This window comes from Pungitius pungitius, chromosome 9 (assembly GCF_949316345.1).
Source record: "Pungitius pungitius chromosome 9, fPunPun2.1, whole genome shotgun sequence".
NCBI lineage: Eukaryota > Metazoa > Chordata > Actinopteri > Perciformes > Gasterosteidae > Pungitius > Pungitius pungitius.
Window position 1 is genome coordinate 7,296,416 of NC_084908.1, and position 18,857 is coordinate 7,315,272.

At 43.0% G+C, this 18,857-nt stretch overlaps 1 protein-coding gene and 1 long non-coding RNA gene across 2 annotated transcripts in view; one reads left to right on the forward strand and one right to left on the reverse strand.

The window, feature by feature from the left end:
- Window positions 1-532: 532 nt before the first annotated feature.
- On the reverse strand, window positions 533-4,463 carry LOC134132764 (uncharacterized). The gene is made up of 3 exons (XR_009956959.1): window positions 4,321-4,463; window positions 3,839-4,045; window positions 533-647 (listed from the first exon to the last, which is right to left on the reverse strand). It is a non-coding gene; the product is annotated as an uncharacterized LOC134132764 (long non-coding RNA).
- vegfc (vascular endothelial growth factor c) overlaps window positions 4,058-18,857 on the forward strand; it is a 31,301-nt gene continuing 16,501 nt past the window's right edge. The window contains exon 1 of the mRNA XM_037473206.2: window positions 4,058-4,401. Within this exon, the coding sequence (XP_037329103.1) occupies window positions 4,264-4,401 (138 nt within the window). The 5' untranslated portion in view covers window positions 4,058-4,263. The remainder of the gene's footprint in view (window positions 4,402-18,857) is intronic.

Here is an 18,857-nt window from a genome sequence, read left to right on the forward strand (position 1 = left end):
AAACAAAGGTTCTTGTTCACGATGACAAACAGCTCTTGGTTTGGGATGAAATGAGTGAAGATTTGAGTCACTTACAAAGCTGTGTGACAGAAAGGTGCATACAGAACCAAAGCAGTCAGACTCGTCCCTACAAGGTGAATCCCTCTTCACACCAGATCAATTGTCCTAGATCACGACTACATGGAATACTTATGGCTGCTGGTGTTTGTTGACGTTTGGTGGCTCTAGTTATGAGCAGTGTGTGAGAACAACCTGAGTCGGGGGTCACAGGTGACACACTCAAAGATATTGATGCAGCAGAGGCCAAGACATACTGTACTTCTCATATATGGGGGCAGCTCTAAAATCACTGAATGCTACAATTCCCTCAATGCATTCCACAATGCCGATGGCATATTGTTCTATATCGTGGTTGATGACCATGGTTATTGTACCGTTTTTTTTGTGTCACTGAGATGCAAAATGATGCAACATATACAAGTTAAAAAAAGAATGCTGAGCTGAGACTGCGAACATGTAAATACAAGTTGAAACTTTGTACTTTATTATAGATTTCAGCATTTCACTCAGCAGACTGATCAGCAGTACGTAACATGGATAATGGAATGAAGAGAAACTGCAATCCAGGAGTCATTCAGTGGGATTTCCTAAACACACACACACGCACACAAACACACACACACAGGGAAAGTATGTTAGTGCAGAGATAAGCCTCCTTTGTTAGCTGGTTCAGACACCATTCATTAGACTGAGCCCAAGGAAATAGGTCAATGACCTAACTAAGTTCCTGTGAGTGTGTCTGTGTGTCTGTAACTTGTTTTTTTTACAGAGTTTACTAACAAATATAGGAAAAATAATACAATATTAAAAGGAAGATTACTATATAAGACAATACTTCACACGCTTTTTATAAACTCAAATGTTCTCCGTGGTTTATAGTATAGACTGTACTGCCTCTCTTATATGAAGGACTGATCCTAAACCTGAGCGCCTTGTTTCCCTCGACAGACCAAACCAAATAAAGTCAACACACAGTGTATCTCGAAAAGACTGCATGCATGTAACAATGTAACAAGAAGAACCCGCCGTGCACGCTTCCAGCCCTTCAAGGAATCATCTCTCTCACAGTTGAAATGTGTGGCTGAGCACACACACACACCCAGGCACGTGCACACACACACACACACACACACACACACACACACACACACACACACACACACACACACACACACACAAATATGTTAATACATGCACAGCAGCCAGAATTTAATAATAACAAAGATTGTGTACAATTATGCACATGTAAGAGTGTTTATATTTGCCTCAGTCATAAATAATCTACTACACAAAATAATTCAGTGTATATGTTGTTCTTCTAGACCGTTAAATCCAAACCGAATATACCCCAAGGAAAAGAGCCCATTCTGTGTGTGTGTGAGTGTGTGTGTGTGTCATACTTTGGAATGCCGACAAAGCTGAAGGATTTCATATCCCCTAAATATCTACAGAATGGCGCCTCTCACACAATCTCCCTCACATGCGCACGCACGCACACACACACACACACGCACGCACGCACGCACACACACACACACACACACACACACACACACACACACACACACTTATTCCTCAGTAAGACTGAGTAGCCCAACTCAACAAGAGAGACCCTTTGCATGGTACAATCTTTCCACATTGCTAGTGGGTGTGTGTGTGTGTGTGTGTACCATTTCTGACCTTCAGCTCAAGGCCCGTTCAATAACTGTGTCACTCCATCTCTTGCCGCTCAATGCCAAGTTATTTCAGCTGAACCTGCTCACCTCAACACTTTTATCAGGAACATGAGCCCAGCTACCAGGAAAATGTTTAAGAAAAGACAGCGAGAGACACAAAAACAATATGAAGTGGACTGATCAAATAAAAGGACTGGCATTTATCTAAATTCAACAAAAGCACAACAACCTTGTCACACTTCTTGGAAGCTGACTTCTCACTTTTTCTTTGTAAAAATAACTACAAAAGGCTCCTTTAAGACACTGCAGTACACTGTTAGTTGATTGACAAACCAATGACCAACCGCCTCCCTTATTTGATGGCGTGAAAATGGCGTGAAAATGGAGTGAAACACTGTCTCGCTGGACTGTGAGCATCACTGCCATCATTTTACGTGTTAAAGGTTTTTTAAATTAATTTAGCTTTTGCCAGAGCCAGATATCCTTCTCCTTGGTTCTATAGGGGGGAAAAAAGACAATTTAATTCATGTAAATGAAATAAAGGGGAAAGTGACAACACAAACTTGTGGTGGTAGCTGCCTGAAAGGTTCTGTACTAACGTATGCAACAAGCATATGGTGGATACATCTGATGGAGGTTCTATCTGATGGTGGTTCTAGCTGATGGTGGTTACATCTGATTGAATGTATTGTCCTTCTGGTGCGTTGACCCCTGAAACCACAGGATGCTGCAGACAGTTGGGTCGGAGAGACCAAGACGATAAGATAAGATGGAGAGAGCTTTTTGCATTGGAAGTAAAACCAATAGAAGAACTGAGCAGAGGAGTTCCTCCACGTGTGTCAAACAGAAGGGGACAAGTGGCAAATGGACCATTTTAGGGCTCCTAGTGCCCGAACGTGTTGGTAGCTGCTGAGCTAAGCTCGCTGCTAGGCTAAGCTAGCTGCTAGGCTACTTCCATCTCAACATATACCCTGCAGAGGACACCAATGTGTCCCAAAAAGACTGGTTTAAAAACGTCCAGCTAACTGTGGGGAGCTTGTTGGCACTTCAAACACAGCCGTCAAATACTGGAGAGATGAGAGCAAAGTGCAGGAGGACAGCAGGAAGAGTTCAACATGTTCCACCTCCAAGATGATCAAATGGGTGTAGTTTAATGTTAAAAATGTACAACAGTGTATAAAATACAAAGTGATTTCTCAATAATGTATACTTAGATCTAGGCTTTAGAAGAAAACTAATTGTTTAATTACAATTAATCTAGATTCATGAATTTCAAAATGTGAGATTAATTAGTTAATTATTTTTAATCCATTGACAACGCTACTAAAATACTATTGATACTACTAGAAGTATTAATACTACAACTGCTGTTACTACTCCTACTACTATAGCAAAAACTACTATTAAATACTACACCTACTACTACTAATATTACTATAAATACTACTATTAGTTATACTACAACTCATATTATTACTACTGCTTACTAATATTGATATGATACCTTATGAACTGCGCCAAACCCTCAGGTTTTTTTAGACTACTCTACTTTAAAACTAAACACGGAGAAGCAGCGTTCAGTTTTTCTGCTCCACAAAGTCCCAGAAAGTTGCAGGTCAGCTGAGTCCCTCGGCTCCTTTAAATCCACATTAAATACTTTTCTGTTTGATGCTGCCTTTAATTGACCATTTCAGAATTCTTAAAGAAATTCTCAAACTACACTGCAAATTCTATTATATTTGTACTTTTTAAAAATCTTGTTTCAGTCAAAGTACTTAACTGATCTCCTTGCTTTATCTGAAGCACTTTGAATTGCCTTATTGTTGAAATGTGCTATATGAATAAAATTGTCTTGTATTTCAATGGCTATTGTTACTAAAACGTTTCTTATTCATGTTTTTCAGCAGTTTTCTCATTTTTTATATATTTTAGTAAAATTCCTTCATTTCAGCATTCCAACACATTCTCTGCAGGAAATGCATTTTCCTGTTTTCTCATAGATTTCTATACAACCACATGAGTCGCCCCCTGATGGCCATACATGATAATACTGTTTAAAAATTACTTTAGGTAATATAAGGTTAAGAACTGGAAGTTGCTACCTCTGGCACAACGGGAACGCCCACATTCCCTCCTCCAGAAAGCGTCTCAAAAAGCGCTCGGTCGAACGAAGGCGTTTTACTTTGAAGGCCGATCGTGCGTCTTCCTGTAATGTTGCGCCTTTACGGTCGTTTGAGACGCGTCCGGGTTGATCCGTTTCCATATGACCGGGTCCATCCAGTCTCTCTGTGAAGTACTGGACCTTGACGCTGAGACAAAGAAACGAAAGAAAAGAGTAAGAGGGGGGTGGGGGGAGAAAAACAGATAGAAAGATAAAGGGGGGAGAGGGTGAGAGAGAGAGAGAGAGAGAGAGAGAGAGAGAGAGAGGCCAAATGAGAGAGAGTCATCAGAGGCAGAAGGAGACCCGAGCGCACACACAGACAGAGGCTTATTTAAATGTCCTTTTTTCATGTCTGTCGGATCATAAATGCACGAGGACCTTGTAACCATGCACCTACTGGGAATATCTATTTTACTGGCTTACCTTCTCTACACCAACCTCGCCAGCGACTTCAGCCCCCGCGACTACGATAACTACTCGGAGCAGGAGCAGATGGACGAGCCGGTGAGTGTCTCACAGCAGCAGCACGTGACCCTGCCGAAGGGACCACCGGGGTCCATCGTGTGTCCGGGGCCACATGTAGGCTAAATGGAGATTTGATTGGAGTAATCCAGTTTGAACTGCGGAGGGACCCCGGATTACTCTCTCCTCTTGATGGGGATGTGTCATGTTCTACAGGTCGTTCACTCGTTCACTCTCACTCTAGACCCCCCCCCCCCCCCCCGCAACACTTTATTTAGCCCACCTTTACAGACTGTATTCGATTGTAAAACCAAGACATTCACGTTTCCTTTATTAAGATGAATCAAACCTTTAAAATGAGTTCCAGTTCAGTTCCCTGGGAATGAAGATATTCCTCCATCAAACAGAGAGGGGCTCCTCAAACTGGAGGTGTTTTTTCTGGTCTCCCTTCCTTCTAGAAAGTGATCTTCATCAGTGTGTAAAGAACTTCTGCTGGGAGTAGACCATTGGTTCTCACCCACGTTGTTAAGTCGTTTAGTAAATGACATACTTTATGTCACCCTATCCTGATCATTGTGCACTGTACCTTTAACCCAGAAAAAACACCCTATGCATGTAGACCTGTGAAAGGATATTTACAGCAACCAAGCCTCACTCAGTCCGTTTTAATCTGACTTGAATTTCTTTCCAAGTTGTATTCCCCTGGAAGCTTTGGATGAGCGGAACAAAAGGTGCGTTATTAAAGGTCAGAGAGGCCACAGCCTCATCTGTCTTATGTATTTTTCCTGTTCTAGTGTGGAGGATATCAAAGATTCACTACTGAGCCTTTGACTGTGAGGTCAAGAAAAACTTTGACTTTGTGTGTCCTACTATTAACTAGCCACCTATTGTGTTATAACAAGCAGAGAACACTAGTATTTACAGGCTTTCATGAAACAATTGTCCAAATGGGCCCAAATGTTTTAAGAAAGCCAGAGAAAAGATCTAATGAAGGCAGGGGACATGGGTCCGGTGTCAGGAACGGTGCTGGAGCAGGCGGAAGCAGGACTCAAATGCAGAGGTTCTCGAACAACGTTCTCTTTAATCTTGACAAGAAAACAATAACGTGCTCCAACGGCAAGGGACACATAGACATGGACAATGACGCGACAAAGGACAACTGGCACACAGGGCTTAAATACACAAGGGAGGTGCAGGTGATTGGACACAGGTGGAATCAATCACGCAATCACAAGACAAGGCAGGAAGTGAAGTTAACCCAGGACCACAAGAGACATGAAACTTCAAACTAAAACCGGAAGCGAAGCCAAACCGTGACAGAACCCCCCCCTCAAGGACCGAATTCCAGACGGTCCTAAAGGGGAGCAGAACCGGAAAAAATCAGACAAGGGGAGGGAGGGTGGGGACCCGACAGCTAAGGTCCGGCGGCCTGCCGGGGCGGCGGCCAGGCGTGGGGGTCTCGGGGGGTCTGCCGGGTCGGCGACCGGGCCTCGGGGTCTCGGGGGTTCTGCCGGGTCGGCGGCCGGGCCTCGGGGTCTCGGGGGGTCTGCCGGGTCGGCGGCCGGGCCTCCGGGTCTCGGGGGGTCTGCCGGGTCGGCGGCCGTGCGTCGTGGCGGGGGGCGCCGAGCAGTGCGGCTCCGGCGTCGTCGTGGCGGGGGGCGCCGAGCAGTGCGGCTCCGGCGTCGTCGTGGCGGGGGGCGCCGAGCAGTGCGGCTCCGGCGTCGTCGTGGCGGGGGGCGCCGAGCAGTGCGGCTCCGGCGTCGTCGTGGCGGGGGGCGCCGAGCAGTGCTGGACTCTGGGGGCCGGAACGGGCGGAGACTGGACTCTGGGGGCCGGAACGGGCGGAGACTGGACTCTGGGGGCCGGAACGGGCGGAGACTGGACTCTGGGGGCCGGAACGGGCGGAGACTGGACTCTGGGGGCCGGAACGGGCGGAGACTGGACTCTGGGGGCCGGAACGGGCGGAGACTGGACTCTGGGGGCCGGAACGGGCGGAGACTGGACTCTGGGGGCCGGAACGGGCGGAGACTGGACTCTGGGGGCCGGAACGGGCGGAGACTGGACTCTGGGGGCCGGAACGGGCGGAGACTGGACTCTGGGGGCCGGAACGGGCGGAGACTGGACTCTGGGGGCCGGAACGGGCGGAGACTGGACTCTGGGGGCCGGAACGGGCGGAGACTGGACTCTGGGGGCCGGAACGGGCGGAGACTGGACTCTGGGGGCCGGAACGGGCGGAGACGGGAGTCTTGGGGCCCGCTCAGGCTGGAACGGGCGTCTTGGGGCCCGCTCAGGCTGGAACGGGCGTCTTGGGGCCCGCTCAGGCTGAAACGGGCGTCTTGGGGCCCGCTCAGGCTGAAACGAGCGTCTTGGGGCCCGCTCAGGCTGGAACGGATATCTGGGGGCCGAGTCGGGAGCCGGGACTGCGGGGGTTCGTCGGCTCCTTCTCCTCGGATTGAGGAGGTCCCGGAGCCTGAAGCATTCCTCCTGGTAGCTCCTGGGGCCAACAACGACATCAGTCTTCCATTGAAAAAATGGGCTTCTTACGTCGAGGTAGTCAGGCCCCAGGTCGCTCCAGGAGTCCGCTGGCATGCCGGTGTTTCGCCGGGCAGCCTGCTGCATGCTCCGTGGTCCCCCAAACGCAAGGCGAGTTCCCAAATATTTATCATTAGGGTAAAACCCTGCTGAGTCCTTCCTTGGTCGCGTCATTCTGTCACGAACGGTGCTGGAGCAGGCGGAAGCAGGACTCAAATGCAGAGGTTCTCGAACAACGTGCTCTTTAATCTTGACAAGAAAACAATAACGTGCTCCAACGGCAAGGGACACATAGACATGGACAATGACGCGACAAAGGACAACTGGCACACAGGGCTTAAATACACAAGGGAGGTGCAGGTGATTGGACACAGGTGGAATCAATCACGCAATCACAAGACAAGGCAGGAAGTGAAGTTAACCCAGGACCACAAGAGACATGAAACTTCAAACTAAAACCGGAAGCGAAGCCAAACCGTGACATCCGGTGTGTGTGTTTATGATGGTAGCGGTGTTAAGTGTTATGCAGTAACGTGCAGCCATTTGATCACAGTGGACCAGTAGACTCCAGGAGACCCTTCACTGGGACGTCACTGAAAATTACTCAGCTCCTGTCCTCTTTAAAACCCTTCAAGTACCAAGGAATAGCAACTTAGGACATAATGCACGAACGAGAAATGGGGCTTTGGAAAAACATTCAATCGGCTCACACAGTTGAATTGATGGCTTCATGCTGAGAATGAGTAGTTTAGTCTGTTTTCATCAGCTCCGTGCAGCAATGCTCTCAGTTTGAAATAAAAAAGCCATCTCTTCCATTTTCTCAGCGGCCCTTTTGGGACTGATTACGCAATTAAAGCCCTCTGGGAATTGACGATTTTTGTATATTAGCCATTTTGAATAAAGGTCAAATAAATGAACAAAATGCTATTGCAGGCTAAATATCTTGTCTGTAGTATTTAAGGTTAATGATATGAGAATGGCCTTTGTTTATGTTTTAATTGAATAGGTTTAAGTTTGGAATGCAGAGGGATTACTTAGAGATGCCATATATGTCTCTGGTGGAGACCTGTCACAATAGCCCCACACTAAAGCTGTAAAGATCACCTGCACTCCACAAAATACAGCAGTTGGGAAGGGGACCCTTTTTGTCGGTAATTTTTCTCTACTAGTTGTAACTGTTATGGTAATAAATGTTATGGGCCCCAATATAGGAACAATGGATATCAATAAGATTGGTTGCCATGGTTCCTGTTAATTGTATTGTTTTCCTCAGGAGTACAAATATGTGACAGGTGGATGCATGGCAAGACTCTCCTGCTCCCCTGTGCAGCCAAAACACTGCCTCACCACAGTCTGTGGGCATGATGCCAGAATCCCGCACCATAATCCACGGAACTGTTCACTTAGTCGCCTTACTGAGGGGGGTCATCTGGGTCCTTTGTATCAGCGCAATGTACGCTTGTTTGTTGGGGATTTTGCTATAATGTATAGTGTGTGGTAATTAACTATGTGGTGTCTTTCACGCCCGCTTTTGTTATGGGGGGGGGGTAAAAGAGCTTTTGCACAGTTTCAGCTGCTTTGGGCAGGCAGATTACAGTCGCTCTAGCCTGTATACATTTTTGCTTTGGGCTTAGTCGATAAGATGAATATTTTACAAAGCATCTGTTGCTTTATGGTCTGTTCGCCTCTAAATGGACCATTATTTCCTAAATCCTTAAGAATTAGCTTGACTCCACAAGTGTTTGAAAGAGTTCAGGCTTGGAAGTACCCATGTTTGTGTTCTGACAGAGACAGAAGGTACTAAATGTATTATCAACGCACACAAGTATGGATCTCAATGGTTCAGCCTCAATCCTCCTTGACTGAATGATACTTGTTCAGTGCCATTTATGTTTTTAACATTCTTAGTTCCTCTTGGTCTTTTACCACCATGTTTTTATTGGCTTCCCTAGTTTTTGCTTTTGAGCTGCAGGATCTGCTCCAGAACATTTTTTGCTTCATTGCTTGGTTTTTTTGGGAGTCAGCCCTATCGACCTAGCGATCTTGCACCAAATAACAGTTTGAAATCTTAGTTGGTGATAATTGTATGTTATTGAAACTCCTGCCTCAAGTACCAGATGACTGCGTATCTAGCACACATGGCATTGAAATGAATGGCTAAAGCTTAGGTCAAACACAACAAAGTCGTTAAGTACCAACTTGTAAGGCGTTGCAAAATCTTTTTTGTTTTCATTGTCCACACCGGATACTGTTGATATTGTTGAAGTTATGGTAATGTTTAGGCAACTTAAATCACATGGTACAAGGTCAGGGTAGAGATTGTGCTTGTCAAAACATTGAAAAAGTCAATGTCGATTTGAAGCAGAAGACAGAAACCAAGGCATGAATGTGTTTTGTACACTTTACCATTCACCCTGATTCCCTCTTTAAAGCTAATAGCTGGTGGTCAAGGGTTGTGACTGTATTTTACCTACATTCATTTATCTTTTGGCCTGGTGGGGGAAGCCAACTGGCAATAAACCCCTTACTGCCATATTATCCCTCTGCCAAATCAACTACTGGTGCCTCCAATTATAAACCAACCCATCCACCCTTTTTAGATTCTCAGAGCAACCGCCATGGTACAAAGTGTATAATAGTCTGCTTAGGGCGAGTGGGAGGGCTGATGGCTGGTCCAACAATCACAGAACGTTCTCCCAGGGAACTGCTGTTCGTGGCCTCAAGCATCAGTTCCAACTTGACCCTTCCTAAGCACATTAGGAGTCAGGTTTCGAGCCGCCTAATGTATCTGAGTCTAAGAGTCCCTCTGATTGAAATCAGCCTCTAACAACTTCTGGGGAAAAGTTCTAACTCTTGATTCTAACAGCTTTGTTGCTAAAAACAGTGTTGATGAGACGGAACCAAGCAGTTCATCTGTATGAGGGGCCATTAAACAATGAGCTAAAATATGGATTAGATTAGCTTTTCTTCCACAGTGTTTTAGCACACGTCAATGCTTGTACGTGAATGTATTTGCTGCTGAGCTCATTAGAAAACCATCTTGGTGCACTTTACACATTTGGGGTGTTTTCCATCTGAGTGCACAGTAAGGAGCGTGTTAGGTTCCATTGATGCATCGTTATAGGGTACAATGTACTCAGGCCAAGTCGGCATCCTCCAAATCAAATCTAACTGTTATGTTTGAAATTCAATGACGATTTAGAGTGAAGACGACCTCCATGTAATCTTTAGATGACTCTTAACTGTAGCAATACTTGTCACAATGCCAGCATATCTCTTTCGCTCTCTGTCGGTGTTGTAGGACTAGAGCAACTCTCCCTTTCGCATTTTTCCTGACCCCATCACCACATCACCTCTCTTTCTGTTTCTATTTATTTTATACTCAACTGCTTCTCCTGTCTCACTCTCTCTCAAGTCTCACTCTCTCTCAAGACAGTTTATTAGAATATATATATATTTTTTTTTTTATATACATCCATTTTTTGGGGAGAATTAAGATCTAGTTTTTCCTGCCAGGATGTTAAACCTGTACCTGAATGCATCAGGTCCGTTCACCTCCTCACGTGAAGGAGCTCATTGAGCCTCATGATGACGTTTGAACAGGTTCTAAGCAAATGAGGCACTGGTTTACTTCTGCAGTGGGAAGTATGAACCAGTCATTCTGGTGGATGAAATGCTCTACTTTCGCTGTCCATTTGTCCCTCATTTGTTTCACTCGTCTCGCTTTGCGGTTGCGATCTTTCTTTTCTTCCTACCATCTTTTTATTTGTAATTCGCCGCTACATCTCTCGTCTGTCTGCAGTATTAAGACTAGAGCTGCAACTGTAATCGGTTGATAAAAAATAAAAACAGCATTTAAAAGATTCAATTTACCATTCAATTTTCCATGTTCACTTGAAGCTTATTGATTACATTTTTTCCATCATTGTAGTGCAAGTTAAGTAAATATACACCACATCTAAATACATTTGTAAATAAATGCATTAGAGGCTTCTTAGTTTAATGGATCACCGTGTGTCTCCCTTTACAGGCATTACACCAACGCACTAGACTACCGTATATGACAGCATTAAAAAGTACAACACATATAAATATATGTAACAATAACCGACATGGGAAAAAGCACGAAATATATACAAGACAACAAATAAGGCGAGTAAAAAAAAACGTTTCTTTAGTCTTGCTAACTGCTTTACTGCTGTTACTAGAGAGCTAACGCTAGCTTGATCAGCTGGATGACGAGGAGCCAAACAGGACAACATGGTGCTCTCGTGCTATGTTACATTGACTTTGCATATTTTGCCATTGACACGCTTTTTAAATATGAAATGCCCGGTTCATTTATTTTTGCTCCGGGCGCATCTCCACAAGCGACACAACGAATCGATAATGAATTTTTATTGATTTCATTGATATTTCATTGTTAATTGAGATGATGTTGTCCTGCTCGAATGCAAAGACTTGATTGGTTGAGTGGTATCACTTGAGTGGGACGCCTTCTGGTCCGGATCCGGACCGTGGTCCACCAGTTAGTGACCTCTGGTTTAAGGTATTGATTTGAGCACTTTTGTTGAAGTATAAAGAATTTAGAGAGAGAATGTGCTACAGTAATTAACACTTGCTAAACAAGAATACGCTCATGTTTATATGCATTGTCAGATTTAAAGGATGAGCATCTTGGGTGGATGTTAAGCTGCTAATAGCATTGACATCTCTAACTTCAACTCCAACTATTTGGTGCCAGACAGGTAGAAAACATCTGCCATTTTCACTGAAAACAGCTGCCTACAGCAACAGGTAATGTTGGAAATGATGAAGACTCAGTCAAGAGAAGTGCAGACTTCCTTTTGTGGCAAACCAATCTTTGGGAGGCAGTGAGTATAAAACTCTAGGGAATGGTTTGAACATGGGCCGTCAGCATTGATTTAGCAGGAAGGAACCCTGCAAAGTCCCAAGTAGAGCTTTGCAACTGACATAGAATTAAAAATTCTGGATCTGTCACGTGATGCATTGGGCCAGAAAAGATTTTTAACAATATACATTTGGGGGAAAAGGCAAAATCAGCACAAACATTTATATTTCAGGTGATTCAACTTCTGGGTGCTAAGATCTAAATAGTCTTTATGTCCCATTATGTTAAAGGCAACGCTAGAAATACCAATGAAAATAAGTTTCTGAATTTAGTTTCACAGCCGTGAATGTGTTAACCCCTGGGACCACCAGCAGCCCCCATCCCATCCATGCAATGCGGCGTTTTCATACGTCAGCGCACAGATCTGCCCAATCTTCACATGTCTTTACACAGTTATGGAAACGCACACAATGGGCTGGAGGAACCCTTGAGTTCCATGAAAAGGATTGACAGGACTCAAATTATCAGGAAGTTCTGAGGGAAAAGCATGTTGAAACATTCATTTCCTGTCAACGCCTTTATTCATTTTTCCTAGTCCTGCACATTTCAATCTGCTATTCACTTCTTTTTGTTTCTCAGAGTCCACTAAATGTATGCTTTTCACTTTGGATTTTTTTTTTTTAACTCCTCACAGAAAAATAAAATCCTTTTAGAATTCAGACCTAATGTTCACTTTGCTTTGAGAATACACTCCAAAAACAGTATACAGTGAGTAGTGAGTAGTTTTGACAAAACCACGGTCTGACCTCTACAGAAGCCTGTGTGTGTGTGTGTGTGTGTGTGTGTGTGTGTGTGTGTGTGTGTGTGTGTGTGTGTGTGTGTGTGCGTGTGTGTTCATCTCTAATCACTGTAGATGGAAACCAGGTGGATGGGATTACGGCCTGAACTCCCACACACACACACACCACCCTGGGTCCACACACTTGATTCTCAATGATTCTCCATCATTGAATCTGTCTCTTGAAGCCGCCTGCATTGCTGTACCTCTGTCTTTGTTCAGAGCCACACAGCATGAGCCTGAGCACCTAATCACTTACAGGTCATAGGTGACAGGACTGGTGTTTGCCTGAGAGACAGAATGAGCAAAGCCTCAGTAATACCAACCAAAAGATCACGGGCCTCGGGCTGATGGTGGTAACTCCATCCAGCGCCTCACTCTGCTACTGTCAGTGGTGTGTTCTATTCTGTGGGTCGGATTTGAGATCAGGTCTACTGGGTCAGGTCCACATCACATCTATCTTTTACAAAATGAAAACGGTAGATCCCATGTGGTTAGATGTGTACGTTTCGTCTGTGATGAACTCTATTTAAGGTGTGCCTTATGAAATGTTATTCCTTATCCATCTCAACCAGCTCGGTAGCTGGGTCTAGGGTTGGGCCTAGAATAACATCTACACTTTTTTTCCTAACAAGCCCCATTTATTATTTTAATCAATTTTTTATCTCATTGAAGTAAAAGAAATACGCATTTTATTAGGGTCACCAAAATAATGAGCAGAGTTAAATGAAACCTCCTCTCTCATTCTGTTCTCTTCCTCAATCCAACCCCTAATTGCTCCCCAGGCAAAATGTAAGCCATGGGTTAAAATGTAATGTCAGTAGCTTTGGATAAAAGCGTCAGATAAATGACATGTAATTAATCTAATAATTAAGAAAGGTCATACATAACCAGGGCAATTAAGTGAAAGGTTTTTTTGTCTTAATTTGTTGAAATAGAGGTTCCTGACCTCTAAAAAGAGCAAGGTTAAGAATGAAACTTGGTCTATACATATATTTACATAGATTATTGGTTTGGAGTCTATTGTCTTGTCAAATGTCTGTGTTTTTGTAATACCTGATCAGTCCTCTGAACTCATCTTTGGGCTTTCGGACTCTAGATGCTCCTTGAACTTAAAAGTATGCAGAGCTCATTCAGATAGTTTTGACATCTGAAGAGAAACCCCTGAGACTGACAGGTGGTGTCAATGGGGTGGGAGGCGGCCTGGGGGTCGGATGGGAGCGTGAATGGAAGGGATTTGAAGGTGAAAGCCAGTCATTGAGGATCGAATGCATAATGAAGTGGGATCGTCACAGCTGAGAGGCCCGGAGGCTTTCCTCTTAAAACCTGCCGTCTACTGATAACACACCATGCAGCACTGCAGGTCCCTCACCAATAGCCAGAGGTTACACCTGTTACACAAATACTTTAGATTGCGTTAGGGCTGATGTATGAGGCACAGACTTTACTAATCAGGGTCTACTCCTGTCTTGCGATGCAAAGGATTGTTTGTTGTAGAGGAAAAAAAACGGCCCATGCAAGCACACATTTGTTGTACAGAATAAAACATTCAGGTAAACACTAACATGTCGTCCTCAGTATGTAGCATCATGCAGCAGATTCATCATGACTTCAGCTTCAGCAGATTATTACCATTTTTAAAAAATGTTATCTGTTTGTATGATTTTGGATAACATGGGGGTTATAGCTTAATGGAATTCATTGTTTGTCATTTTTATTGCACGCACAATGTACAGTACATTATTTTTTAACCAGAGAGATGGAGGTAGAATCAGGGCGTGATGGAGTTTATTGGCTGGGACAGCGACACTAACACCTTGTGGGTTAACTATAATTTTAATGTATTTTTCACTTTTCATTAACTATAGAGCTTTCACAGTGAAGCTCAATTTCGGCAGCTGACCTTTGTGGAGGTCATGTGCCTCTCTCCCCGTGTTTGCCTCTCAATTACAGGTAAAAGGCAAAAAAAAATCATCTTAAAAAAGCACAGTTGGAAATGTACGTATGTTGGTGGCTCTATTTATCTCTAAGCTACGACATATTAAGGAGAAGCTGTGTTGGGCCCACTAGGAAAGAGAAGTCTTCTTGACGTTTCAGTGGCAGCAAGCAGTTGAGCAGAGTGCTTCTATTGTAGTGACATTGTGAGCATGAACAACACTGGAGCCTCAACACATTGAAACCTAACTGGAATGCAGTCATTGCAGAAAAGGCTCCTTCCAGAGAGAGAGAGAGAGAGAGAGAGAGAGAGAGTAGTGGAAGTGCAGGGACTCTGGGAAATGCAGGGGAGATGACTAAGTCATCACGGACCACTGAGTGACATCTTCTGAGAATATTACAATGATCACAATTCTATTTAGGGTTAGGATGTTTTACAATGTGCATGTGGAGTCCATATTAAAAAATGATGTCTGAGGTGATTGTGTCTAATGCATTGGCTGTAAAGCATTGCTACCTGCAGGAGATTCTGTCATGCGGTTAAATTAGTAGTAGGATAGTAATAACAGGAAGGAATTATTGGCAACTCAATCCGTTGTATCACAATGCATTTTGTATTGTGATACAAACTGAAATCTACTCTAATCCAATGTATTTTAGTCAAATCTAGTTTACTCTAGACAATAATCTAGTCCAATCTAAAATAATCAAATCTAATTTATTCCAATCTAATCTAATTTAGGTTGGTCCAATCTTCTCTAGACTAATTTAATCTAGTTTAGTCTGCTCTGCTCTAATATAATATAGTTTTGTCTAGTCCAATCTAATCTATTGGCAGTTTCTTTTCTGACCCAAAAGTTGAAAGGAGAGTTGGATATTCCCTGGTGGCTGTAGCGGGTCACCCCTCTACCATGGGGGTGAGGGGTCCTTGAGCAGAAGGTGCTTTAGGTTCACTGCAGCAAACCGCTCCTCAGTATATACGGTTTTACGGTTGGACTTTGAAAATAAACCTAACAGTGTGTCCAGATTTCTAACACTGGACTCCTTTGGTACTGAAAGACACAAAATGGAATAATATTGACTCAAATGGAACACATAAATATGCTGGTTCCAGTTGACAGAACAATGGCCACAAAACACATTAACAAGATTGACACAGCTCTACATTTGAAAAAATAATCAAGTTATATTTTCCCTTTGCCTAATACTAGTTTTGACCCAAAAGAGCATGAAGGCTTCATAATGGAACTTATTAGCTCCATTTTCTAGCCAAGCACGACAGCTAATGCTACTAGCAAATGCTACTAGCTCTCCTTGTGCTTTTGTTTCAAATCAAACATTGTCAAATACATCTTCTTTTTTCCAGCTTTAATCTCTTCTAATTACTGTACAAAAACCAGAACTGTTAGGTTACCAGAATTATGGCAACAAATCTTCTAGCAGGAAACCCCTAAAATACAATATTGATATTTAGTAACTTGTTTAGTCTTACTCTAGGAACATCTATTGCGTCATTAAAATAACAAATGCCCACTTTGAGTGATAGACTGTTGGATGACATTGTGACGGGGAAGGTCAGATTAGAGATCATCACAATGTCACGTCTTATCCAATTATCGCCATGTTTATGCACAAAGATGCTCCAAATCCAGCTGCTATCTATCCCGTAATGCCAAAGGCTCCATAACCCCGTCTGACTGATAACTAAATGTTTTCTGTTGGAAGGTTCATAGTTCCAAGCTGCTTCGTGTTGTAAACATCTCATGCAGAGGAAATGACATTTTACATTTGGAGCGTCTGTCCGTCCCGTGTAAACTGTGAGTGTTTGTTTGTTAGCCAAAGCACACGCACAACCAAACACACGGCCATGATGAATACTTAACTGGAACACACAAACTACTGATTCCTGGTGGGACCACCAAGCTCACAGTTTGTTTGGCAAAGAAAAGCCGTGGTTACCAACACACACACACGCACACGCACACACACACACTCCTCATATAAGAACATCCATCAGCGCCAGAGCTGATTTCTTATGATCCGGTCCATGTAAATGCATCAGTGTTATTTCATGTTTCATGACATGAAACTGAAATATTTAAAGAAACTTACTGATTTAACAAAGTATCATCAGGTTTGCATTAATGTCTCTAATATGTTATACAACTTATTATACATATTTCCCATTCCTTTCTCACAAGCTACCCGATCCCTTTTGAATAATTCAAAAACAACATCAAATTTCAAATACTATTTTCAGTTTAACATACTGAGAAATACTACATAGTTTAATATAAACTATTATAATACGAGAAGATGAAATCCAGTGAGTCACGTTGTGTACATTATTGAGCGATAATGTACAGTTGGTGTTCACATTGACCCCATTGTTCCACATCACTGCACTCAAAGTAACATGTTAGATTTTGCGCGACTGTTAGCTGACATTTTAGCTTTTAGCTCAGTGGCGATTGCTGGAAACCCCCCCGGAAACCCCCCCAGAAACCCCCAAATGAGTGTTTTGCGGCAATGCGAGCTTTCGCAACTGGACAATTAAGGTGGACGTAATGAGCGATGTGAATGAATGAGATGGTGAGGGACCCAATGCTTTTTACATGCAGGTAGGGGACTATTTGTCTCTAGACTGATGAAATGTGATTCACAAGTATTTTGTGTTGAAAGGCAGCTTTTTACTTATTATTTATAATTTTGCTGGTAACCGTATTATAAAAGCAATAAGGTACTTGAGGCACAGTTGGAGGGCTGCCTAACAACGCCCCCGGACTGTTACATTATTAGACGATAAAGTACCGCCTCTCATACCTTACTGCTTTAGTACACCATAATATGATATAAAATCATATCATGTAATATAATCTACTGTATGTTGCCATGTAGATGGACAGAGTCATAGTCAGCTGTGATCTGCATATAACACATCACACATTCCTATGTTTCATTTGATGATCAATATAATGTCTTAAGAATTATTTTGGACATCCTGTCTTTGATGCCTTTTTCACTTGTGCTGGGAGTGTTTCACCATCTGTGATCACAGTTCTCCTCTTGCAATGTTTCACTCTGCTTCTTCTTTGAGAAATTCTGTTTGCTTGCTTTTGTTTCTCAATGCTGCCAAAAGTGTGTTTGTTATCTTAGTAAAAAAGACATTCTGCACATTTCTAGATTTCTGAGACAATACCAGCTTTTTTTCTTCATTCTTTTATTTCTTAATGACTAAACAATCTTTTTGGACAAACAAGCGATGAATGATTCACCACACATACTTTCCTTGATACGACCGTACCAGCCTTTTCTTCTTTTTTGGGGCTTTTTCCTTCGTTATTCTACAATCAGAAAAACAACAAATGTTTCTAACAGACAGTTGATGAGTGTCAGTGGCTGTCCTTCCGCAGTAGAACATTTGATAGTTTTATAAACCCAAATATCACCATAGCTGTCTGACGGTCTTTACATTTGTCTCAAGCCTTTGTCCAGCTGGTCATCTGCAACCTGATTCTGCTTTATGGTCCAATATTTGCTTTCAGACCTGATGAAAGGCGTGGGGCTCAAATGACCTGGCATGTTTGGTTGGTCTTACGCTAATGTTGCCGCCTTTCAAGTCACCTCTGGTATCAGTGTGGGAAGTTTGGGATTGCATGTGATTCATTACAATTTCAGATTTTAGATTATTATTAACCTAATTATTTAATTATAAAAAATGGATTTACAGATTGTAGAAAATATTTTTTTACTGTCAACCAGTTGTTTTTGTCCTGAGAAATTTCACACTAATAAATATTTTCCCAGAAAAAGGGGAGTCTTTTTTTTTTGTAAGCAAGTTTTTTTGGGGGCTTTGGTGCTGTAAATAAAGGCATCAAAGTATAAAGTTGAGCAGAACAGGTTGATTTGCACAACAACACACACTCAGACACACGCTTTATTACTCTTTGCTTTGGTATCCTTTGCTTAGCACTGCGGATCTAGCCCTTCTGTTCTTACCTTTCACAATAATAGCTCTATACACATACACTGTGAATATAGAACATAGGATACTGAAATTCACTTGGTTTGGCTAAAAGGAAACATAGTACAACATATAAATCTCAACTGGTCTGACTGAGGAAGACACCATCATAAATGGAGGACAAGCTGTAAACCCAAATGGAGGAATGTTTTCAAAAAGTCCAACTCCTCTACGAGGGTTTTTACTGCTCTCGCTCATCACATTGCTGCACCAGAACTGGAAGTGGCTCACACTTTTCTTTTACATTAGCATCCATTCAAAAATCCTCTAAACATTCTTATTTGAATAATAAATATCATACCAGGATGGTTTGACCA